This window comes from Moschus berezovskii, chromosome 11 (genome assembly GCF_049115385.1).
Source record: "Moschus berezovskii isolate FMDL1 chromosome 11, NW_MosBer_1.0, whole genome shotgun sequence".
NCBI classification, from domain to species: Eukaryota; Metazoa; Chordata; class Mammalia; order Artiodactyla; family Moschidae; genus Moschus; species Moschus berezovskii.
In genome coordinates this window covers 92,960,851-92,986,660 of record NC_142470.1, presented here as the reverse complement: position 1 = coordinate 92,986,660, position 25,810 = coordinate 92,960,851, and the positions used below count along the sequence as shown (strand labels likewise).

General features: G+C 45.6%; 1 protein-coding gene and 1 non-coding gene across 9 annotated transcripts in view; one reads left to right on the top strand and one right to left on the bottom strand.

Annotated features, from left to right (window-relative positions):
* The first annotated feature begins 487 nt into the window (after positions 1-487).
* The window catches only part of LTBP1 (latent transforming growth factor beta binding protein 1), a 461,939-nt gene continuing 436,616 nt past the window's right edge, over positions 488-25,810 (top strand). For 6 of the 8 annotated variants that reach the window (XM_055400891.2, XM_088841548.1, XM_055400893.2 and 3 more), the window contains exons 1-2: positions 489-1,075; positions 2,121-2,191. In XM_055400891.2, the coding sequence (XP_055256866.2) occupies positions 606-1,075; positions 2,121-2,191 (541 nt within the window). In that variant the 5' untranslated portion in view covers positions 489-605. Of the gene's footprint in view, positions 1,076-2,120; positions 2,192-25,810 lie in introns of all 8 variants that reach the window. The other 2 variants (XM_055400890.2, XM_055400894.2) reach the window with 1 other exon arrangement.
* Positions 8,656-8,758, bottom strand: LOC129540114 (U6 spliceosomal RNA). Its single transcript, XR_008682574.1, has one exon. It is a non-coding gene; the product is annotated as a U6 spliceosomal RNA (small nuclear RNA).

The window sequence follows — 25,810 nt, the reverse complement described above, 5'->3', positions numbered from 1 at the left end:
AAAGGACCAGTCAGTGACTTTGCCGTGTCCTTTGTCCTTTCCACGGGAGACGGGATCCTCGGCCTTTGCCGACCCACAGGAACAATCTCTGTATGTGGAGGGTGGCGGCGCGTTTTCGGGCTCATCTCACGCTTTCCCCAATTAGGATTTACTGCCTGACGTCACGTCTGCCAGATTGGCTGTTCAGATCTGACACTCGGGTCCACGGCGAGAGAAACTTTTTAAAGACTTTGCAGCCGGGGCTGCGGCTGAGCGTCCCGCGCGCTCACAGCGCCCTGCCCTCTCTCGCCGGGTGCCGGGCGGGCGCCCCCTGGGCCCGCGGCTGGGCGAGCCGACCCTCACCTCGCGCGGCCCGCGCCCCTCGCCCCTCCTCCCGCCCGCGCTCCCCACCCCCACCCCGCCCCCTCCTCCCCGCCGCTTTCGGCTGGGGTCTGCGGCCGCTCAGCCGCCCGCGGAACTTCCTCTCTGGCCACCGAGTTTTCCTGCTCCCCGCCTTTCCCGGGCTCCCGGCCGGCCTCCGGGGGATCCTGAGCGCGCGTGAGCGGCCGCCCCGAGCAGGCGGCACGGCCGGGGGCGGGGGCCCGGGGCGCCGGCGGGGGCCCGCGATGGCGGGCGCCTGGCTCAGGTGGGGGCTCCTGCTGTGGGCAGGGCTGCTGGCCTCGTCGGCGCACGGCCGGGTGCGGAGGATCACGTACGTGGTGCGCCCGGGCCCCGGCCTGGCGGCGGGCGCCTTGCCCCTGGGCGGGCCCCCGCGCCCGCGGACCTTCAACGTCGCGCTCAACGCCAGGTACAGCCGCAGCTCGGCCGGCGCCGGGGCCCCCGCGGAGCGGACTCGGCGCACCAGCCCGCCCGGCGGCGCGGCCCTGCAGGGGCTCCGGCCGCCGCCGCCGCCGCCGCCGGAGCCGGTGCGTCCCGGGGGCCCCGGCGGGCCGCTCCACCCCAAGCCCGGCGGTCACCCGGCGGCCGCCCCGTTCGCCAAACAGGGCAGGCAAGCGATGCGCTCCAAGGTGCCGCAGGAGACCCAGAGCGGCGGGGGCTCGAGGCTGCAGGTTCACCAGAAGCAGCAGCTGCAGGGGTAAGCCCGCACGCCCCCGCCCTCCTTCCTCGCGCGCTGCCCGCGCGGGGACACGCGGTGGCCGGCCCCGCCGAGCCCGCGCTGACCGCGGGTGTCGTCCGCCGTGGGTCTGCCGTCTCCCCGCCCGCCTCTGCCTTCCTTCGCGGCAGGGCGGCGGGAAGAGCGGAGTGCGGGGAAGCAGGGGAACTCGGAGCAGAAAAACTCCGATCACATTGTTACTGAGCTGCGGGTAAGCACAAAAGGCATTTCTGCCTGGGGCGTAACCTACTGTGCGCGAACCAAACTACTCCTAGAAGATGGGCGTAAACATGAAGTCACTACAGCTTAATCCCTCATCATCAATTAAACTTCCCTTTGCAACTCAGTGTAATTTTTATTTTTTTTGTTGAGCTAGTGAAAAAAAAAGTTTGGAGGAGGGCTTCCTATAAAGATCCAGCTTCTGTTCTGTTAACCTAGAATTTTCAGCATCCTAGTAATTGTGGGCTTGGCTTCCCTGCACCTGTGGGGTCTGCTTTCCCGGGCCGGGGATGTCTTAGCATTGACAAGAATTTCAGTTCAATGGTCTCTGATACTGGGCTTTCCTAAACATCCTCCCTGCCCCCCTCCCCATTAATTATAGGTTGAGGGTGTGGAGGGAAACTTGTTTTGCTTTTTTCTTTTTCTTCAGGGGTGGTTCCAGGCGTTGTGATCTCACCTCTGTTTGGTCGACTCTCTCTGAAACTCAGATTCAATTTAAAATGTGGGCACAGATAATATACAAAATACAATTGGCTTTACTTTACTTTTGTAAGAAAACCGTTAGTTTGGACCTTGTTCTCCTGTCTTGCTCCAGGTTGTGTAGGTTTTGATTCTCCCATCCTGCTCTGATCTCCGGTCCTTACCCTCCTACCTGGGCAGCTTTGGGTTGGGCTTCCTGAATACCTGTTAGGACTCTCTGGAAGCTAGAGGAAGGTGGAAGCAGGACTTGCAGGAGTCCCCTGGAGGCTTGGGTTCTCTGGAAGAGAGTGTTGCTACTGCTGGACTCAGGGGTCTTGCTTTGTTTCAGGGTCAATGTCTGTGGTGGGCAGTGCTGTCATGGCTGGAGTAAGGCCCCTGGCTCCCAGAGGTGCACCAAACGTAAGTGTCCATGTTCCCAGCTACCCTGCACAGTAAGCCACGTGGGTCAGTCCACATGGGGGTGGGGAACACATAGGGGGCATCTGAAGAGGCTAATGCTGCCCTGAGGAAGTTGATATCTGCAGTGCAGTCCACCCGGTTATCTGCAGCCTCATCGTCACCCAGGAAGGGCTGGGCCAAAGTAATGATGGTATCAATACCAGTTCATTGGATACAACTGTGCCTTGCATCCAAGATTCCCCTGCACTCAACCTCTATTACACCCATGGGGGGATAGGAAGAAAATTCTCACTGGAGGTGTGCCTGTGGCAGAACCGGTACAATTAACGTAAACGTGGATATCGACCAATGAAAAACATTCTTTAAGTTGATGGCAGGAGGGGAATGGTAAGTAGGAGGCCCTGCTCTGCAATCAGTAGCCTTAAAGCTTTCTGAAAATGGCAGTCAGAATCTGCCATCCTCGAGGTCCATTCCTAGGAGGTAACCACTCTATTGTTCTTCAGAACTGACAGGTGAGTTTTCCTGCAGGGCTTCTCAAACTAATACACATGCTTAGCTGTGTTTTGAAATGTATTAATGATGCATATACATTTGAGAACATCAGAAAATATTTCCCCTCTGCGTTGTGAAAGTTTCAATATAGTTTGAGAATCCTCTTGACAAGTTGATTCTGCCTGGTGCTAATTGGAAATAAAGAAATCTTATTTCCATTCAGAAAAAGTTAAGCATTCTTAGGTGTTCCCTGCACAGAGCTTAAACCATAAACATGTGGATTAGAATTGTCCAAAATTTTAGTTGCTTACTATTCAGTGTGATATATCAAATTTAGCAATTTGTCTTGTATATGGTTTGGATTTCAAAATACTGGTGAAGAAATTAAAAAAAAAATTTTATTACAGTTATTCTGGTGAACTTGCTTGTTGAAAGGTGCCTTCAGTCCCTGAAAGAAATAGGATTTTGGCATAGTGACTTTAGTTTTGTAAAGAGCCATGTCCAGACGGGTTATGGTTTGGCTGTGATCAAGGAGTAGTGGCAGACATGAACTCACTAATCAGCCTCCTCATTATGGAACTCAAACTGCTAGATCAGAAATACTCAGGGTTGTAGGCATTTTAGATTAACTCATAATCCTTCACTTCTTCTTATATTACACTTGACAATAGTGCACCAGTATTTTCCTGAGTTTACAATTGCTTGGGTCAAATTACACATCCTCTCCTCCCTTCCGTAACTCCGGCTCAAAACCTGATATGATATGGTTTGCCTGTTACATGGAGACAGCCCATCCATGACAGCACTGCTGCTGTATAAAGTGGGGCATTGCTGGTAAGGAGTGAAAATAGAGCGCATTCTTTTATAGGTCATGGGTGACTGCTCCTTGATGCCTGTTAGAGAGAATATGTTAAGACTTTCAAAGAAGTTTCCTTGGCAAGCTATTCGACTGAGTGCCCTCTCTGAAAAGATAATAGTAATACCCCATTCTTAGGTTGTCTGGGGACTTATTGATCCAAAGATGCTCTGGAAGGACAGTATCCTCGTATTGAGGAATCACTTTATGCTTCCTGCTTCTCCAGGTGAGGGGGCAAGGGCATGAGTGTGCCTAGGTTTAGCCAAAGTTGCCCTCTGGTGACCCAGAAAAAGATAAGGCTGCAAAAGGCTACCAGTTAGAAGCTGCTGCTTCTGCTAAGCCGCTTCAGTCATGTCCGACTCTGTGCGACCCCATAGATGGCAGCCCACCAGGCTTCCCCGTCCCTGGGATTCTCCAGGCAAGAACACTGGAGTGGGTTGCCATTTCCTTCTCCAATGCGTGAAAGTGAAAGTGAAGTCGCTCAGTCATGTCTGACTCCTAGCGACCCCATGGACTGCAGCCTACCAGGCTCCTCCATCCATGGGATTTTCCAGGCAAGAGTACTGGAGTTGGTTGCCATTGCCTTCTCCGACCAGTCAGAAGAGTTAGGGTTGAATAGTTAACGTCTGCAGCATTCCAGGGGATGTTACACCATTGGTTTAGTCTCATAATACCTATTACAAATGCTTCCGGCTTTTGGTTTAAGTTATCCTTCCAGTTGCTAGAAGGGTAGCCCTTGGACAGCACCAGGATTTAAGTAATCAGTGCAGCATTAGCCTTCCAGTACTGCCCAAACTGACAAATTAATTCAGGCCCCAAGGCTGGAAGCTGAAATCACAACTCCTTTCAAGGATGATTGTGTTTTTAAAAATGATGCTGTGTTAGGTCAGTGCTCGTTCCAAAGTACTATATCTGCTTGATGGATAAGTTTCAGTGGGGGACTTGTGTTTGTCTGGCAGAGCCAGAGATGAAGGAGCCTTTTGGTTCACATGGGAAAACCAGGGTTACCACTGATGCAGTGAAACTTGTGTCCGTGGCTGAACAGTGTGACACTGGGAAAGACCCCTGGCCGTGGGTTCAGGAAACTTGAGTTTAAATCCTCAAGCCTTCACTAGCTGTGTGGCCTTGGGGAATTCATTTGACCTCTGTGACCCTTATATTTTCCTATTGTGAAATGACTGTGCTAAAGAGTTGACTGTTGGGACTTCCCAGGTGGTCCAGTGGTTAAGACTCCACGCTTCCCCTGCAGAGGCTGCAGGTTTGATCCCTGGTCAGGAAACTAAAATCTCACAGGCAGTTAGGCCAAAGGAAAAAAAAAAGTTGACTACTTTGCAGGATTGTTGCTGGTATGAAGGTGAAAGAGAATTATAGGTTTGAAAGCCTTGATGAAACCAGAAGGATTGTTAGAGTTTATTATTGAGTCAAGCCAAGTAAACCTTGTCTCATTTATCTACTGTTCAGTTTTCTTTTTTCCATATGTTTGTGAGTGTGTGTGTGCCAAGTTGCTTCAGTCATATCTGACTCTTTGTGACTCTTTGGACGGTAGCCTACCAGGCTCCTCAGTCCATGGGATTCTCCAGGCAAGCATATGGGAATGGGTTGCCATGCCCTCCTCCAGGGGATCTTCTTGACCTGTGGCTCCTGTGTCTCCTGGATTGCAGGCGAATTCTTTACCCACTGAGCCATCAGGGAAGCCCCTTCCATATGCATGTTTCCCCAGCTATTGTCGTCAACTTCTTTTCAAAGAATGAACATGTGGATCCCTTTTTATAGTACATTTTTAAAGTAGTTTAGGGTCGGGGAGGGGGAAATACAGAGATATGGTCAAGGAGTGCAAAGTTTTAGTCTCTTAAGATGAATAAATTCTGAAGATCTAATGTACAGCAGTGTGACTGTAGTTAACAGTAGTGTATTATAAACTTGTAATTTCCTCAGAGTGTTCCCACCACACACAAAAAGTGTCACTTGTGTGGTGAGGGGTATGTTTATTAGCTTGGTTCTGATGTTTATTTTATAGTATGTGCATATATCAAAACATCGTCATACACCTTAAATACATACAATTTTTATTTATCAATTATACCTTAAAATAGAGGAATAAAAAAAAAGGAAGAGATGAAAAAGCCAGTCTCCATCCTGCCTGGCTTTGATTACTGAGAAAAAAGAAATAAAATAAGTTGGATTGTTCTGTAGCGCAGAATGATTTATTTTGAAAAGAACTTTAAAAGGAACTAAATATTTGATTATTTGTGTATCTCTAGTTCCCTTGGTGTAAAGCGTGCTGTTTAGATGGAAAATACTCCCCTAAGGCATTCATAAATTGAACGGAAAAAATTCTGATACCGGATTTTGTGACTACAACTACTTTGGTAAATACTAGTGAAATTTAGGCTGCAAAAGAAATCGGTTTGTGGTCTCTTTCCCCTCTCACTTCCTTATTATGCTGAGGCTGAACACTTAACACTTGGGTATGGTTTGTTACAAATACCAAAGGCAATGGCACGTCAACATCAATTTTCCTGTTAAGAGAGTAGTCATCATATAATTAACACACCGTTGTAAAATAACTATACATCAAATAAAAAGATAGGAGTCCTCATACAGTGTGTATGCAGTTTGAATGTGCACATTAACGCCGAGGATGCTAATTGTTGATTCTATTTTGAGGATAATTGAAAGGATTTAATTGAAGAATTTAAATTTGTTGAGGCTGTTTTCCAGTTGATGCAAAAAAATGTTTCTGCGTAGGAGATGGGATATGTTTATGTTGTTCAGTTTGCTTAATCTTGTGAGGAAAATGAGGTGCCCCTTCGAGGCAGACTGGATTGATTTTAGTTGATTGAGACTTAATTTAAACGGGCCGCGGACAAATGCTTCTGCAGACTGAAGGTTTAGCAAACCTGAAATTGCCAATCAGAGAGATGTGAAACAAGCAGCCGCAGACCCACACAGGCAGAGAATGGTTGTGGGTGTCCATGAGGGCGGCCCTGAGGGCTTTGCCACCCAGTGTCCATGTAGAGATGCCCCATTGCGTATTAATGCTGCGCTTGCAGACACCCTTTGTGGATGGGTCTCTAGGAGTTGAAATCCCAACACCAGACATGACATTTTAATTATTAATATGGAGTGACTAGGGCTTCCCTGGTGGCTCAGAGGTTAAAGCATCTGCCTCCAATGCGGGATACCTGGGTTCGATCCCTGGGTCGGGAAGATCCCCTGGAGAAGGAAACGGTAACCCACTCCAGTATTCTTGCCTGGAGAATCCCATGGACGGAGAAGCCTGGTAGGCTACAGTCCACGGGGTCCCAAAGAGTCGGACACGACAGAGCGACGGAACGGAACGGAACGGGCTAGGGCTTCCCAGGTGGCGCTAGTGGTAAAGAACCAGCCTGCCAATGCAGGAGACATAAGACATGGGGTTTGAGCCTTGGGTTGGGAAGATCCCCTGGAGGAGAACTTGGCAACCCACTCCAGTATTCTTGCCTGGAGAATCCCCATGAAGAGAGAAGCCTGGTGGGCTGCAGTCCATGGGGTCACAAAAAAGTCAGACACGACTGAAGTGACTGAGCATGCACACATCCATGGAGTGACTGCTAAGAGTGATGTCCATTTTGGGCAAAGAAGATGGCACTGCATCTCTTTTCTTTCTAAGGGGTTCACATTTATTGGGAGGGTTTTAACAGGTTTTTTCCTTTCCCCATTTTTGCATTTTTCTCCCCTCTGCCTAAATTGAACCCACCCCCTGTTGGTTGTTCCAATCTTTTTGTCCCCCTCTCAGTGTAAGTGCGGGCCAGAGAGAAACACTGCCAGTGGGCTCAGCTTTAAAGAGGAGACCGGACTTGGGAACAGACAACACAGAAGAAAGGCGAGATGAGAGTGAGGCCGGGTTGGCAGAATGAGGTGGACGGAACAGGAAAGACAGCAGATCTGAGTCCAAAGCTGGGGCCTGGCACAGGGCAGGCCCTGCCTAAATGCATGGATGGTTCTTTCATTTATTTAATGGGTATCTGTTGAGCTTTTACCATGTGCCAGGGTCTATGAATAGAGGAGAAATGCAGCCAGCTGTAGGGAGCACAGAGTCTGTTTTTACTCACTTAACTCATGGCACATCAAATGACTTGTTCTCTCCTTAGCAAGAAACAGAAAATCGATATTCCATTGCTTTTCCACTGGCATTCAGCCCACAGTGCTTTGGAGGAAAAAAAAAAAGCCAACTCTAGGCATTTTCCTTAATTATATACAGAAGAGACAGAGTCATGCATGCCCTGATGCTTGGAGCTGTGGGCATCGAGGGCATCGTCCATGAGTGTGCAGTGTGGCCGGAGTGCCAGGTGATGGAGAGGCTTCTGTGCCTCTTGGCTCGGCATGTGCTGGCTAAGCGCGGGAGTCGGGCCTGGAGTGATCACACATTTTTCGTCAGCCTGCTATGGCCATTGACAGCTGCCTTGCCGGTAGATCTGCTGTGAGGTTTACTGTGGCAGCTGCTGGGAGGGCGGCCCCGGCCCCAGTGCAAGGAGCAGGGGCCCAAGGGTTAGCTGGAAAAATCTTGTCGTGCGGCCCAGACAGCCCGGCGAAGGGAGAAGGACCCAGAGGTCAAGTTCACACTGGGTCAAATATGTGTTCTCAGCGCTGGTTAAAACAAACATTTAGGAACCATAAATTCTGGGCTGCGATCATACTTAAACCTTCGTGGCGAAGCCCTGAAGCCCCCCGGGCCAGCCTGTGCACCCCGTCCCTGCCTGGCAGGCGTCAGGGAACTGTTTCTCTGTCCAGTGAACCCTGCGCCCTTCGGAAGCCTGACTTGTTGAAAGGACCTTTGGCCACCGCAGGAGTTTGCTGTTTCTGACCCTATTATTTGTTGTCTTGGATATTCCAAACAGACTCAAACATGTTTGGGAGCTCGAATTCAGTTTTCCTAAAATGCAGATTTTGCTTCCAAGTCCTTCTAAGTGATGAACAGGGTGAAGTGCAAGGGTGGTGTCACCACTCTGGTAACAGGGAGCAAAATCACAGCAGAAACTAAAGATCTGCTGATGAGAGAGGGTGATTTGTGCACATTTGTGCAGTTCTTTGGAGCCTGCTGAGGGCATTCTGTTTCTTTTACTTAAATAAAAAAAAAAAAAAGTAACGGTTCATGAATTTGCATCTTATCCTTGCGCAGGGATCATCCTTATCTTTGTGTCTTTCTAGTGTTGGCATATGTGCTGCCGAGCCGGCGCTGGAGAGCATTCCTTGACCTCCACCCCCGTGGGGGTGTAGGCCAGGCAGGGACAATTTATTACCGCTGTTTGAGTGGGGAGCAGGGCCCAGACCCCACCCAGCTCTGTGGCTCTTGGTTTGCTGTTCTTTCTGCTGCTTCCTGCACAGCCCGGTGCGGAAACCTCTCTCTCAGGTCTTGGTCCTCCGCTCCCCTGACAGCCCTCCCTGCCTCGGGTGGACTTTCCCTGCCAGAGTCCACTGTGAATTCCTTAGCCTGAAACAAAGTACCGCAAACAGGGTGGCTTAGAACAACAGGAATGAGAGCTCTGGAGGTTGGAGGTCCAAATTCAAGATGTCAGAAGGGCTGATTGCTTGTGAAGGTGTGAGGGAAGATCTGTTCCAGGCCTCTCTCCCTGGCTAGCGGAAGGCTGTCTTCTCATTGTGTTTTTTCACCTCATTTTCCTTTAGTCTATGCATGTCTATCGTGGGGTCCAGGTTGCCCCTTTTTATAAGGACACCAATCATATCAGATTAGAGCTCACCCCAGTGACCTTGTTTGGATGGGATCACCTCTGTAAAGACCCTAGCTCCAGGTAAGGCCACAAGGAGTTGGACACTACTGAGTGACTGAGCACCGCTAGATAAGGTCACTTACTCAGGTACTGGGGATCAGGACTCTAGTTCTTTGTGGGGGGAATCGTTCAACTCACAGTAGAATCCGTAGATGCTCTGCACCTGGCCTTGAGAAGTGGGCTACTCAGAGCCCCGGGCCGTCCCTGAGGCCCTTGGGGATTCCCTTGCAGTGACCTGAGGGTGTGCGGGTAGAGGCTCAGTTGGGACCCTGCCCCTCAGCCTGTGGCTGTGGATTGAATGTGGCTTCTTCCCTAGTGCAGAAGCTTAGGCGCTCCAGGGAGCAGGAAATGTAAGGAATTGGCCACTGGTGATTTTGGTTATACCTCTGGCCTTTTCCACTTGGTCTGCTTTAAAGAGATTCTGCATATAGGGTTATTACACCCAGTTTTCCTTTAGTTAGTTGAATGATAAATACATTAAAAAATGATTTATTTATTTTTGGCGGTGCTAGGTCTGCATTGCTGCATGCGAGGTTTCTCTAGTTGCAGTGAGTGGAGGCTACTCTCTAGTTGCAGTGAGTGGAGGCTACTCTCTAGTTGCAGTGTGCTGGCTTCTCATTTCGGTGGCTTCTCCTGTGGCAGAGCCCAGGCTCTAGGTTCAAGGGCTTCAACAGTTGTGCTGCACGGGCTCAGCGGTTTTGATCAGGCTCTAGAGCGCAGGCTCACTAGTTGTGGCGCAAGGACGTAGTTGCCACGAGCCGTGTGGGATCTTCGCGGACCAGGGCTGGAAGCCGTGGCAGGCAGATTCTTAACGACCGGACCACTGGGGAAGTCCCAATACATATATTTTTGTAAGAGTTGGAAATTTGTGAAAACTGTTAATGGTGGTTAAAATAAAGTGGTTTTTAAAAAGGTTTAAACACTTTGGAGCATGTTGGGTGCTTTTTTTCTACTAAGTGTTTTATTTTTAATTATAAAATATTTTAAATACACAAAAATGCAGACAATAATACATCCAGCAGCTGCTCATTGGGCTCATGTTTTTAAAACCTCCCTGAGGTAGTAATTAAGCACAATGATTTATGGATAAGGGAGAGACGAAGGTCTTATCTTGCTTTAACTGCATGTTTTACTAATGATGTTTCCTGTCTTCCTTGTGGAGAGAAAACAGTACATAATTTGTTGATGTGACACAAATTGGTTGTTTTGGTACTTGTGGAAAAATACGGAGCTGTATTTGTATATGCTTTCGTGCACCTATTTTCCTAGCTTATTATTAAGGTTGAACATTTCCTGTAGGCACAGTCCATTGGGCAGTGAGCCTGTGTGTGCACACTGTCATTTAGACCCAAGACAACGCGAAGAAAATGCTGTCTGTTACTCCCCCATCATACCTACTTTTTGCCTTCCTCCTCTTTCTCTCCTTACTAGGCCAGAGTTTTACTTGCCCTGAACTAGAGATGGTGGAGTTCCTTGGTTCCAAGTTCATTCTTTGGAGCTAGAATACAAGGCACCTAACTTGATGTTAACACTTTGCCAACACATCCTCACTCTTTGATCTTGGAGTTGACCTTGAGGCAAGGCTAAGTTACCCCATTCACATTGCAGGTGTGATGATGGTTTTTGCCATCATTTAGAGTAGGCTTCCGTCTATGGGATCACACAGAGTCGGACACGACTAAAGTGACTTAGCAGCAGCAGCAGCAGCAGAGGCTGCTAGGGGACTGCATGGAGAAGGCAATGGCAAGCCACTCCAGTACTCTTGCCTAGAAAATCCCATGGGTGGAGACGCCTGGTAGGCTGCATTCTGTGGGGTCAGTCAGTCGGACACGACTGAGCGACCTCACTTTAACTTTCCACTTTCACGCATTGGAGAAGGAAATGGCAACCCACTCCAGTGTTCTTGCCTGGAGAATCCCGGGGACGGGGGAGCCTGGTGGGCTGCCGTCTATGGGGTCGCACAGAGCTGGACACAACTGAAGCGACTTAGCAGCAGCAGCAGCAGCAGGGGACTGCATGAAGTAATACACAAAAAGTGCTTAGAGAGCAACTGCCTCCCCCAATAGTATTTGACAGATGTGAGCGCTCATGGGCTCCTGTTGGTCTATTTAGGGGGGTTCCCCCTCGTGGGCACCCCAGCCTTTTCCACACCCCTCTTGGTGTTCCACAGATGCCCTGTTGTGGCTCTCTCTTCCCCTCTTCTGGAGCACTCTGATTGCATTCTTACTTCGCTCTGGGTATGGCTGGACCAGGTGGGAGAGGCATCTGCCCTCACCATCAACGTGGACCTCCCGGGAAGCAGGGTTTTCTGTATCATTTTAAATACCCAGGCTCCCTTCCTTGCCGTAGGACATATGCCAGCTGAACTGAGTAGAGTTGAATTGAACAAGTTTCTCTGATTTTGCTGTATTGTAAATACTCTCCTCTAAATGATGCATAAAAATTTCGTTCCTTTTCTGTTTCCTCTCACCTTTGGATGGTAATTCCCCTTTGGTTTTCTTCCCACTGTATATTTCTGTGTGTTTATCCCTTGCCCGACAGACACTGCTTATTATGACAGCTTTTCAAGGGCACACCACCTTGTTCCATCTCCTCCTGCTTCTCTGAAGGCTACCCTGGCATGGCCCAAACTGTAAGACAGCTTTTCCTTTCTCACTGCCAGTTTTAGAATCTTTCTGCTCAACATCATCTGATAGAGATTTGGGACTAAGTATAATGAATGTTGTAGATTTTCCCTGTAATTTTAGATCCCCAAATACTGCTCTTGGCCAACTACACTAGTCCCTGTGGTTTTTTCACTCCACCACATTTGAGTAATATTGTTGGCTCAGACCTAAGTAAACAGTTTGTGAAATGTTGTGTTTTGTAAATTAGGAGATGGATGGGCTGGTTTTTTAATACATGCTCTTGGTTCTGCTCAACCAGAGGAAGGATGAGTTTGGTCAGTGGATGGGAAGACAAATTGGAGGGAGGTGTTTTTAACTGAAGCTGATGTGGTTGATTTACTCATCAGTTATTTATAGGTGAGAACTAAATGGTTGAAGAGGAACCTTCAGAGGTATTTTGGTAATGAATTAAGGAAGCATCTTTACAGGGGATAGAAGATGTAACCAGCAAAAAACCACTGGAGGAAAAGAAGATAATAAAATAAGGAAAATATAATAATAAGGACCCTTTGTCTTTGTAGACTTTAAAATGTTTGTATTTCTTATAAGATTACCAAACAATTTCAATCTCCCTTTCAGTCTTCCAGGAACTTCAGTTTATTATTGTTACTATTATAAAGTAAAAGTAGAATTGCCATCCTTTCACTGATATGTGTTTTATCTTAACACCACCTCAAGTGGACAGTTAACAATTAGCATCTTCAAAATATTTCGTTATAAAAGCTATTTAAATCAGCTCAGAGGTACCACCTCACCGTGATGAATCATTTGCTACATTGGCTCAAGAGTGGGGGCACTTTTGACTCTGCCACTGACTGTGTAGTTTAAAGCAGATCAGTTACCTGACTCTTCTGAAATTTTTTCAGCACGGAGGAATGAAATGAACGGGCAGAGGGTCATTCGTCACCCAACCCAGTTCAAGTCACTCTTGTGAATACCAGGCATACAGATCCTCGTCTGCCTTACCCTTTTCTGCATTGTGTCACAGCGGCACGTGTGCCTGTGTGGCTGTGTGCTTCCCAGCTGGAATGTGAGCTCCACCTGTGAGGGCAGGGATCATACCGTAACTGTCTTTTCATCCTCAGCAAGTCCGTGGACTTTCAGGGAAGGAAGGAAGGGATGGAATGGCTGAATGAGTGAATGGCTCAGTCCCTGTGTGCTGGATAATGCCTCACAGAAGGGATTAAGTACAAAGAAGGAGAAGAACCAGGGCAACAGGCCCAAGAGTGGTGGGGGCTGGGAGAGAGGGGTGGAGTAAAGAAAGGCTTCTATAAGGAAATGACTTATGAGACCTGTGTGGTGTGAAAGGGTGTGGAGGAAGGGCTTTTTCAGCCAGAGAACAGCTAACACAAAGGCCTTGGCTGGGAATAGGCCTGACCCTGTGCAGGACTGCAGACGTGAGTTTTGCTGGGTTGTCAGTGAGGGTTAGAGTAATAGGTGGTAAGGGAGACAGGACTAGAGCCCCAGTCAGGTCTTATGGAAAACCATAAATAGGGAAGTTACAGATAGAAGTGGATTTTATTACGAAGGAATAAACACCGTATAGGATTTGGTATTTTTCATCACTAGTTTGAAAGCATGGAGAAAGAATTTTGTTGTTTTGTTGACCTTTTTTTTTTTTAAACAATTGAAGTATAGTTGATTTACAGTGTTGTATCAGTTCCTGGTACACAGCAAAGTGATTCAGAGATACATACATACATTCTTTTTCATATTCATTTCCATAATGGTTTATTCCAGGATGTCAAATATAATTCCTTGTGCTATACAGTAGAACATTGTTGTTTATTTTATATATAGTAGTTTGTATCTGCTAATCCCAACTCCTAATTTACCCCTCCCTACCCCCTTTCCCTTTCGTTAATCATAAGTTTGTTTTCTATGTCTGTGAGTCTATTTCTGTTTTGTAAATAAATTCATTTGTATTAACATTTATTTCTACATATAAATAATATCATACGATACTTGTCTGTATCTGGCTTACTTCATTTAGTATGAAGTACAGTTTCCAGGTCTATCCGTATTGTCGTCTATTGATGGACATTTAGGTTGTTTCTATGTCTTGTCTATTGTAGATAGTGTTGCTTTGAACGCTGGGGTTTATGTATCTTTTTGAATTATAGTTTTCTCTAGATATATGCCCAGGAGTGGGATTGCTAGATCTTATGGCCACTCTATTTTTACTTTTTAAGGAAACTTCCATACTGTTTTCCATGGCTGCACCAATTTACATCCCGACGACCGACAGTGGAGGATGGTTCCCTTTTCTCTTCACCCTCTGAAGCATTTGCTATTTATATACTTTTTAATGATGGACATTCTGACCAGTGTGAGGTGGTACTTCATTGTAGTTTTGATTTGCATGTCTCTAATAATTATTGATGTTGAGTATCTTTTCATGTGCCTGTTGACATATGTCTTCTTTGGAGAAATGTCTATTTAGGTCTTCTGCCTATTTTTTGATGGGGTGGTTGTTGTTGTTTTGTTACTGAGTTGTGTGAACTATTTGTATATTTTAGAAATTAAGCCCTGGTTGGTCACATTGTTTGCAAATATTTTTTCCCATTCCATGCATGTCTTTTCATTTTGTTTATGCCTTGCAGAAGCTTGTGAGTTTAATTAGGTCCCATTTCTTTATTTTTGCTTTTATTTCTGTTGCCTTGGGAGACTGACCTAAGAAAACATTGCTCGGTCAGAGAATGTTTTACTTATGTTGTCTTCTAGGAGTTTTCATGTCGCATCATATTTAAGCCATTTTGAATTATCTTTGTTTATGGTGTGAGGGAGTGTTCTAACTTCATTGATTAACATGTGGGTGTCCAGCTTTCCCACCACCACTTGCTGAAGAGACTCTTTTCTCCATTGTATATTTTTGCCTCCTTTGTTGAAGATTAATTGATGGGGTGACTGGGTGTGTGGGTTTACTTCTGGACTGTCTTCAGTTCCATTGACTGATACGTCAGTTTTGTGCCAGTATCACACAGTTTTGATTACTATAGTTTTGTAGCATTGTCTGAAGTCTGGGAGGGTTGTGCCTCCAGCTTTGTTCTCTTTCCTCAGGATAACTTTGGCAATTCTAGGTCTTTTATGGTTTCATATAAACTGTAGGACTATTTGTTCTAGTTCTGTGAAAAATGTCATGGGTATTTTATAGGAATTAATGCAATTAAATGTGTAGATTGCTTTGGACAGTATGGCCATTTTGATTATGTTAAATCTTCCAATCCAAGAATATGGGATATGTTTCCATTTCTTTAAACGGTTTTCAGTTTCCTTTATCAGTGTTTCATAGTTCTCAACATACAAGTCTTTTACCTCCTTGATCAAGTTTTTTTTTGATGTGCTTTTAAAAGAGATTATTTTTTTTTACTTTCCCTTTCTGTTATTTTATTGTTAGTGTAAGGAGATCAACCCTGGGTGTTCATTGGAAGGACTGATGCTAAAGCTGAAACTCCAATACTTTGGCCACCTCGTGCGAAGAGTTGACTCACTGGAAAAGAGTCTGTTGCTGGGAGGGATTGGGGGTGGGAGGAGAAGGGGACGACAGAGAATGAGATGGCTGGATGGCATCACCGACTCGATGGACATGAGTTTGAGTGAACTCCGGGAGTTGGTGATGGACAGGGAGGCCTGGCATGCTGTGATTCATGGGGTCGCAAAGAGTCGGACATGACTGAGCGACTGAACTGAACTGAACTGAACTGAAAGAAATACAGCAGATTCAATTGTTAATTGAAAAATAGTGTTTTAAATAGAAATTTTAATCCCCTTTATTGCTAACTTGTACTGATGAGAAAAGTGGCGTATAGAAGAGTGAAGTACCCAAGGTCACACCTAAATTATGGTCACAGTCCAACTGCCTGCATTGTACCCAGGTCTCCAGACAGGCCCCATGCTGATTGAACTTTCGTGCCTCAGCCAAGCTCTGCCAGAAGATAACACTCTCACCAGAGCCATGAGGCTGAGACTTAGGATAAAAGTTTGAGTATCAAAAGAAAAGTCTCTGGTTGCTGCTATGTTAACAATTAGGGGGATCTTCACATGATACTAAATAAAAAATAAAATGTTAAATCCTTCAAAAAAGTTTAAAGATAAAAGTCCCAATCCTGTGATTGTGGGAAATTCACAGAGAGCGGTTAGGATGTATTAAAGTAAGAGTGTAAAATTTTAGCATTGCATCTGAATTCTGTTCTTCAGTGCCCCTTCTCCCCCCAATCTAACATACAGATTTTGGGGTGAACCTGAAGTAGGTACAAAGGCAACCTGGGAGATTTTGTTCCTCTTTGTAAATGGGGTTAATAGCACCCACTGGCTCCATCTCCCATTTTGTAGTGAAGATCAAATAAAATGAGGTTCATGAACATGCTGCACAAAAGAGCCCTATAAACATAAGGTGATGTTAAAATGATTTCTGACTGTTTTGTGAAAATTTTTCAATTGTTAGTTAAAATTGTTTCCTGTAATGTGTTGGTATAATTCTTGTCTTGAAAGTGAGAAGGCTTAATGTATTTCTTAAGTTTTGGGGGATCACAGATCTTGTGTATCATGTCTTTACATTGATCATCCTGTTTACCAATGGTTTATAGTCTCTGGGGGGCAACTCCTAGAAGTTGGCTTGAAAACAGGCAAAAATACCTAAATCACCACTTTACTTCCCTTACCCACACGCACAATTGATTTGCTTTATTCTCCTAAAGGTAGAGTGCAGGCAAAGCTCTCTTTCTTTCTTATTGTGATAATGAAAAGGTTGTGTTTTTAGTCCAGAGTTTCTCAGTAATCAGAGGTGAAATAATACAGATGATAAGTTAAATGACAGGGTCCCTGTTTTTGTTTTACTTTTTATTCATTGGGAAGTTGGCCTCCGCAGCGTTTCTGCATATACAATAGACCCTCAGTTGCTTGATTAATAAGCATTACAAGTCACATTTGTTTTGAGGGAAAGGCCAGCTGAAATTCATTAACTTAGTGGCACTTGAGATTATGTTAGTAAGCCATTCCTTTTGTTAGGAGAGAATGTACATTACAGCAAACCTCCTGGATGAGAGTTTTTCATGCCCACTGTTGAATGTTTGAGAGCCTTTCTCTGGTACAATTGCCCCATATCTTCCTGTAATAGTCTGCTTGAATGGCACGTCACAGACCTAGTGGTTCTCAAAGCATGGTCCCTGGATCAGGGGCAGCAGCATCACCCAGGAACTTGTTAGAAAGGCACACTGTCATGCCCCACCCTGGACTCACTGAATTAGAAGCTCTGAGGTTGGGGCTCAGCACTCTTGTTTTAATGCACACTCCTGGGGGTGCCAGTATAGCTATGGTTTGAGAACCACTGCTCTGGCCAAACCCACTTCCACCTCCTCCCTTTCTGCGTCCCCGTCCCTGCCCTCCCCCAGCCCTCTATGATCCTCTGTCATGCACCCTCTCCTTGATCACCGATGGCGGGGAGGAGTCCAGGGAGATTGGCTCCCGTGGGCTCCAAGCCTTGGGGACTGGAAGCTTGGGTTTTTTCCTCTGCCCAAGGGATCGGAGCCATTCCTTCATGTCAGATGGGAACCTGGGGCCTGAGCAGGTGCCGCCACGCACACGGCCACATAGTCTGTTCTGCACAGTCGCCGAGGAGACTTGGAAAAGCCGTTTTTGCCTCTCCATGAATATGAATTTTGGACCTTTGGGCCTTCCTAGTTCTGTTCTTCACTGTGGATGGTATTGAAATTACACTTCATACTCTTCAAAGCTACATTTATCAGCTTTCTAGGGTACACAGCCCCCTTCTGCCTCATACCCCTCTGTGGAATGTGTAAGAAATGTGGGTTGTGGGAATGACTTATTGATGAAACAGAAACAGACTCACAGCTGTAGAAAACAAACTTATGATTGCCGAAGGGAAAGGGGGTGGGGGAGGGAGAAATTAAGAGTTTGGGATTAGCAGATACAAACTACTGTATATAAAATAGATAAACCTTAAGGTTCCACTACATACACAGGGAATTGTAGTCAATATCTAGTAATAAACCATAGTGGGAAAGAATATGAAAAAATATATATTCTATATATGTAATATATGTTCTCTATTATATTATACATAAGATATGTATACCTGAACCACTTTGCTGTACAGTGGAAAGTAACACCACGTTGTAAATCAACTATACTCCAATAAAAAAAGAAATGCAGGTTGTAGGGCCCCATCCCGGACCTACCACAGTGCAGCCCCAGGGGGATCACCCGTGACTCTTGTTTTCACAAGTACCCAGCCGGCTGATCCACAAGGAAGCTTGAGGACACTGGGTTTAAAGTGGGTCTACTGAAATAAAAGACGTCACAGGCAAGGAATGATGTGAAAGGTATTACAAAATTAATAGAAGGAACAGGAGTGAGTGTGACATCTTGTTTTGGAGGCAGGTACTGCTTCTCGAGTCCAAGATAATTTACAAGTGAAATGAAGAGCAAGCTCAGGTCCAGAACATGCCCTCAGCATTGGCAGGGACAAAGCCTTCTTGTGTGGAGATGACGAAGTTCAGATGGAGAAGGGACAAGTCAGTGCTGCTCGGCCATTCCTTGGGGCCCTGCTGACTCATTCCTGGAAGCTGCTGGAGAATGCATCAGATCTGTGGAATTAGCCCAGTTAAGAATTTCAGCAGTGACACACACTTTTATGAGATGTGTGTTTAGGAAAGGAATTGCCTATCATAAAACTAGAAGCTTTTGTAGAAAAAGGATGAATACGGAGTTGGTTTGCTTGTCCTGTGAAATAGGGGCTATTTGCCCCATCACGTGTCTTTTTTTCCTACAAAATAGTGGATGCAAAAATACTTTATCTGTGTATGGAAGGAAAAGTAGGTTTTTAAAAAAACCGAGTAGAAATACTTTATTTCGGGGGGGGAGGTAGTGTGTCTTATTTAAATTATCAGTTACTATAATAATAGTTACACCTGGTTAAAAGTAAGATTTTGTCTTTTCTTCCCAATGCAAACGTAGTTATTTCCAAAAACCCATATGTTACTTTTGATTAAAGCATCAAGAAGCTTAAATGTTATGTAGACAAGGCTGCAATACTGGAAAATGGTGTTCAAATTTTGAAAAAACCCAAATTTAAAGAATGGCTTAAAATATGGATTAAAAAATTAGTTCTCATTCCTTCGGTCTCAGTATGAGTAAACACTTTACAAAAAAAAAACAACCAAAACTGCTAACATTTTTATAGCTGAGTTATGTCTCTGTATATGTCCCTAGAGGCCTATACCTTACATTTTCTTAGCCTTTCATTTTAATTCACTAAACTTTTAATAAAGTACTGTATAGAAGTCATTGTACAGATGGCTAAGACCCTGCTCTGTGGAGCTGACAGCCCAGTGGAAGAGGCCAAGATGACCATAAGACTAGGAGGGTGGCTGCACACCGTAAAGTAGCCCCCGATGGGTGACTCCCTCGTACACTTCCCTGCTCTTGAGTGTGGGAAGAACCTGTGACTTGCTTCAGGTCAGTACAATATGTCAAAAGTGATAGGAAGTCATTTCCTTGATTATGTTATGTTATGTGTGACTCTGTCTTAGTGGACTGGAGTGAGAGACTTCCTGCTGGCTTGGAAAAAGTGAGCTGCCCTGTTGGGCTCGTGGCTTGCCTATGCAGAAGGCCATGTGGCAGGAAGCTGTGGGCTGTCCTTAGCTGGTAACCATCATGGAGCTGGGGCACTCAGTCTGACAGCCACAAGGAAATGAAGTCTGCCAACAACCTGAATGATCTTGGAAGTAGCTTTGTTCCCACTTGAACCTCAGATGAGACTGCAGCCCCACTGACTCCTTGATTATAGCCTTGTGAAACCCTGAAGCAGAAGAACTGGTTAATTTGTGCTCAGACTGCTTACTTATAGAAACTGTGAGATAATAAATGTATATGGTTCTTAGCTTTTGAATGGAGAAGGCAATGGCACCCCACTCCAGTACTCTTGCCTGGAAAATCCCATGGATGGAGGAGCCTGGTAAGCTGCAGTCCATGGGGTCGCTAAGAGTTGGACACGACTGAGCGACTTCACTTTCACTTTTCACTTTCATGCATTGGAGAAGGAAATGGCAAACCCACTCCAGTGTTCTTGCCTGGAGAATCCCAGGGACGGGGGAGCCTGGTGGGCTGACGTCTATGGGGTCGCACAGAGTTGGGCATGACTGAAGTGACTTAGCAGCAGCAGCAGCAGCAGCTTTTGGAACAGTGATACTCTGTTAGGCACAGTGAGGAAGAGTGTGCAGATGCCGGACGAGCAGCCCAGCCCCAAGGCTCGTTCATTCATCAGAGGAGCACCTAGTGAACACATTCTGTGTGCCACTCACTTTCCAGTACTGGAGATGCAAACATGAGCAAAACATGGTTGTATCTCTTCAAGGAGCTCCCAGTCTGGAGTAGTGACGCTTTGAAGGAAGGACCTTGCTCTCCTTTGGCTCTGAGATATTAGAATAGGAATTGTTTGAAATGGCTTTTGAGGATAGAATTTGGATTTGGGGAGTCTGGTGGGAAAACTCTCATTCCATTCATGGATGGTACTGACTTTATAGTTTGGCGGGAAAAGGGGTTCTCCCATTTGGAGGGTTTGGATTTGCTTTAACCACAAGTCTTATTAAAGAGGAAGAATCTACCAGATGAATAAGGCATCCTTGTAGATTAAAGGGGTAAGCTCTATGGCCAAAGTGGACAGCATTAAGTTTTACTTTAAGAACAATAAAATTATAAATCGTGAGGGCTTGGAAACATCCTCTGATAATCCTTTCATTCAAATCCTATGTGGATCACAGTTATAAAGCTGGATTGTCAAAATAGTCCTGAACAATTTTCTTCTAAGCCATTTGTCGTATGGTGTTTTTTTTTCTTATTGAGGGGGACTTGTGGGTAATGAAACTGAGGACTCTCAAGTGAGGTCCTCCAAGGACCCTTTCCAAAGATGCTGTTTACAGAAGGTACCTACCATGCTAGAAGCTGGTGTCAGTGACAGGGTGGCCTCACCCACAGCTCTGAGTTCCTCAGTTCCTAGAGGACCAGTATGTATCTTTTGTCCAGTGTGTACCTGGACAAGCACAAGACTGTCAGCTTCTGCTTTATTCCTGTGATCATCTCATTCTGCTGCTGATATGATGAGTGCTTTGGGTCATCTATTTTCTGATCTGAATACATTTCAGGTTCCCCTTTCATCTCTCCTGATGTGTTCTCATCACTCAACTTGGTGGTAAAACACATGGCTTTGAAGGGCTTCTCTTATCTTGTATGACCTTGTGGAATCTTCATCCCTGATGGTTGTTTTAAAACAGGGGAGCATTTCTCTGGCATACTTTAGCTCAGCTGCACCTGTGGAGTGGGCTTGGCAGGGGTCCTGCAGGCGGGTCTGGGGACATTGAGGGGTGAGATATTAGGGATGGATTCGCCCTGTCTAACCCTCTAGGGGGCACATCTTTGTTTCTTCTGGAAACCACAAAGAGGATCCAAGTTATTTTTTCCATCCCTTCTTTATCTGGTTTCTGATCAGCTTTTTCCCCTTCCTGCTCCTTTAAGCTTCTCTGTCTATTCCTGAAGGAAGACCATAGGTAATGTGAAGCTTTCTAAGGGTGTTTCTTCTGTCAGTTGCAGGTGCCAGAAGGTTTCTTTTATCTTTCCTGTGCCTAGTACATGGTTCAGTTCAGTTCAGTTGCTCAGTTGTGTCCGACTCTTTGCGACCCCATGAATCATAGTACGCCAGGCCTCCCTGTCCATGACCAACTCCTGGAGTTCACACTCAAACCCATGTTCATCGAGTTGGTGATGCCATCCAGCCATCTTATCCTCTGTCGTCCCCTTCTCTTGCTGCCCCCAATCCCTCCCAGCATCAGGGTCTTTTACAATGAGTCAACTCTTGGCATGAGGTGGCCAAAGTATTGGAGTTTCAGCTTTAGCATCAGTCCTTCCAATGAACACCCAGAACTGATCTCCTTTAAGATTGACTGGTTGGATCTCCTTGCAGTCCAAGGGACTCTCAAGAGTCTTCTCCAGCACCACAGTTCAAAAGCATCAATTCTTTGATGCTCAGCTTTCTTCACAGTCCAACTCTCACATCCACACATGACCACTGTACTCAAAATATTTTAGAATGAATGGATGAATCTCTGACCCTATTGACACGATTAAGTTTTATAAGCATAGAAGATTGAATTTGATTCTTTCATGTTTCTTAGGGAAGTCTAGACTCTCAGCTGCCAGGGTAGTGGATCAGCTAGAACTTTTGGGAAGATGTTGGTGAGGATGTAAATTGACTGGACATGATGCAGAGGAAGCTAGAGTCAAGTGGAGCGGGTGTCTGCAGGTGTGGTGGAGATGGGGGTGAACTTTGAGGCAGAGTTAAGCAGGTCCCTGCGGTTGTTAAGTGGAAGTTACATAGACCAGCTGAAGGAAGAGAGGCTGTTTTTTTTTTTTTTTTTTTAGCCGTGTAACTTGGAAACCTAAGGTTGATGGTGACTTTAGGTCTCACTTGATCTGAGGATTTGAATGGTCATATCAAGACCAGATGAGCTACATCATCTGCCATCATCTCATGGCAAAATGAAAATGTGGGAACCCTTGTTAAAACACATTTACCTAGGGGTAAGTTAAGTGTTAGCTGTTGTTAATTTCCGGGCAAGAATAGTAATAACCAGGAGTAAGTTCTGCGTTTTACCATTTGGAGAGCTGCTTTCTGGATCCAGTACATACTGCGCACACTGCTACTCTGTGCCTCTGCAGTTTGCAGAGGTTTCAGGCCAGTTAATTTACGGTCTCTCATGTCTGCCGGGAGTTATCATGATCTCTGGGTGTTCTGCCATCCTGGAGTGCTTCTAGAGCTCGCATTTAAATTTCAGCTCAGTGATGACTATTTTTATCAGATCATATGGAGACAAAGTATAGAGGAGATTAAGAAAAATTTTTTAAGTGTAAGTTTAGTTTGAGTAACTTTTCCATAAAATTCTAATGGAGTTCTATTTAAAGAATTTCAATTAGAAACACATGGTGTGAGTTTCCCAAAGCTTAACATTGTTGGTTTGGAGTCGTATTATTCTTTACTATTTGCTTGTATTGTTTACATGAGGCCTGGTGTCTGGGTCACTAACCACATTTTCGTGAATTTGGATGCTTTTCATCTAGGTTTCTTGAATACCTTCTTTGATGACTGTTTTATAATCTGCTAAATAAATGAACGTGCGTGTGGGAGTGATCTTCAGATTACCTTGTCTGATTCATAGAGCAGTCCTGCAAAGCAGCTGTGTGGGGAGAAGTCCTACATTTCATTAGTCATTTTTATGACTCAATTTAGTATTAGGATTCTACCTGTCTGTGCAGCGTTTTCATCTGAGACAAATTAACTAAGCTTTTGGGTGCCACATAAAGGAAGGTGCGTGTCAGAGCTTTCCATGAAGAGATTAGTCACCTCTTTAACTGTAAGGTGGTCGAGGAGCATCCTTTCTCTTGGGAAGCCCTGGCATTTGTTCTTGCTCATGGTGGACAGTCCATCGCTCACACATGAACAGTTTACTTTCAAGGATTATAATAGCTACTATCTCTGGCTCCAAGTTGGATTGTGCAGTTAATAAAGATGGCTGTAGCAGATTTCTGAGAGTGTGATGACAAAACTTTGACTTGAGAAGAAGAGAGTGCTTATTTTCTTTTGCTTGAATTCGTTCCTCGTTTTGCTTTTTATCTCCCATCACAGAACTTGTTGCTTAAAGTTACAGAACAAAATATAATCTCATATTTGCTTATCTTTCTTTTTAAGTATTTGCTCACATAAATACCTGTAACTATAGAGAATTTTTAGGTGGCGTTAGTGGTAAAGAACCTGCCTGCCAATGCAGGAGACCTAAGAGACTTGGGTTCAATCCCTGGGTCGGGAAGATCCTCTGGAGGAGGAAATGACAACCCACTCCAGTATTCTCACCTGGAGAATCCCATGGACAGAGGAGCCAGATAGGCTACAGTCCATGGGGTTGCAAAGAGTCAGACATGACTGAAGTGTCTTAGCACACACATAGAGAATTTAAGTCACCTTGAACTATCTAAATATTAAGCTGGCTTTTGGTGGGTTTGGAAAGTATATAAAAGTCACACATAGATTTTCATGTTAAAAATAAGGTTTTGGGATCAGAGGATGAACTCACTGACTGCTTTGACTTGTTTTTATTTGTTGCAAAACTTCAGTGACACATTGATGCTTGGCAGAATGACATGGGGTAGGGTTTCAGGGAACTGTTTTCAGTTGTGATGCATGACAGAAAATGCCTGTCATCTTCAGTGGGTGTTCTGACAGCAGGAAGGGGGTGGCTGAAATCCTATTTGGAAATGATCTAGGAAGCCAGCCATCTACCCTGTCCCCACTTCAGTCCAGGAATCCTCCAGGCACCTCTGCCCCAGGACACTTAGCTGCTGCTTGAATCCTTCTAGAGACACGAAGCTCACTTCTTCATAACCAGCTTTTTATTTTTCTTTAACAATTTATTTGTGAAAAATAAAATTGATTTTGTAGAGCTTAAATATGCTTAAATATTTTTCATTCATTTCCTAATATTGGTAGTTACTACTTGTAGGTGACAAAAGGAGTCCTCAGGGACATAAGGAGGAAGATGACATGTGATTTCTGATTCTTGCGTTTTCTCAGCGTGCTTCTCCTTAATAGCATCTTACAATAGTTGCCCAATTCAGCAAGTATTTGTTGAGGATCAGTTACACACGAGACTGTCTCAGTGCTAGGGTGGAAGTTGTGGGAACACAAAGATGAGTTAGTTCTTGCCACCCAAGAGTATGCTGCAGTGTGAAATGGATCAGAAAAGCACATGGATTGGTTTTAAGAGGGAAGCCAAAGGCCATGGGACCCAAAGGAGAGAGATCTGTGTCAAATGCAGTGCATTAGAGAAGTTGCAACACACGGAGGGAGGAGAGTTTGATGGGTAGGATGTTTCTGCAGGCTGAGACTGGGAGAAGGGCATTCTTGGCAGAGAGAACAGGGTGAACCAAGCCTTGGGGTGGAAGCATGAGTTGTGTCCATAAGGTGGGGGTTTACTCAGCTTACAGAATGCTTGCGGAGGAAGTTCAAAAGAAAGTGTTAGTCGCTCAGTTGTATCTGACTCTTTGCGACCCCATGGACTGTAGCCCACCAGGCTCCTCTGTCCGTGGGATTCTCCAGGCAAGAATATTGGAGTGGGTTGTCATTTCCTTCTCCAGGGGATCTTCCCGACCCAGGGATCAAACCTGGGTCTCCTACACTGCAGACAGATTCTTTACTATCTAAGCCACCTGGGAATACCTGTGGAGGAAGGGCAGGTGGAGGGACCACGTGGTGGGCTCTGAGAGGCCGATTCCACCCCCGCTCCCCAGTCATTTGTCCAGTGGAACCACAATTCCACTGGATTGGAATACAGGTGTCGTCATGGAGCCTCAGCTTCCTGGTCTGAAAATATAGATCCGTGCATATTGTAAGGATTGCAGGGTGGGTTAGTGAAAAAGCCAGTGCCATGACTGGCAGGAAGCAGAGGCTTGATAAATAACAGTTGTTATGTTCTTGTGTTTGATAGGTTCAGAGAAGCCTGGGAGAGGCAGGAGCCAATCCTGCTGTGAGGATGCAGGGTGATATGTAGAGGAAAACAAACCACTTCAGAGGTGGAGCTCTAGGAAAGAAAGCAAGGTGTATATACGACAGTGGTGGCGGTGGGAATGGAAAAGAGGCCAGGGACATCTATCAAGGAGATAGAGTTAGGTTTAATGTTTGGGGCAGGAGAAAGAGGGGAGAGAGGTCACCTCTCGTTTTGGGGGAGGGAGAGGAAATAAGGGGGGGCCAGTATTGGGTGTGTTGGAGCTG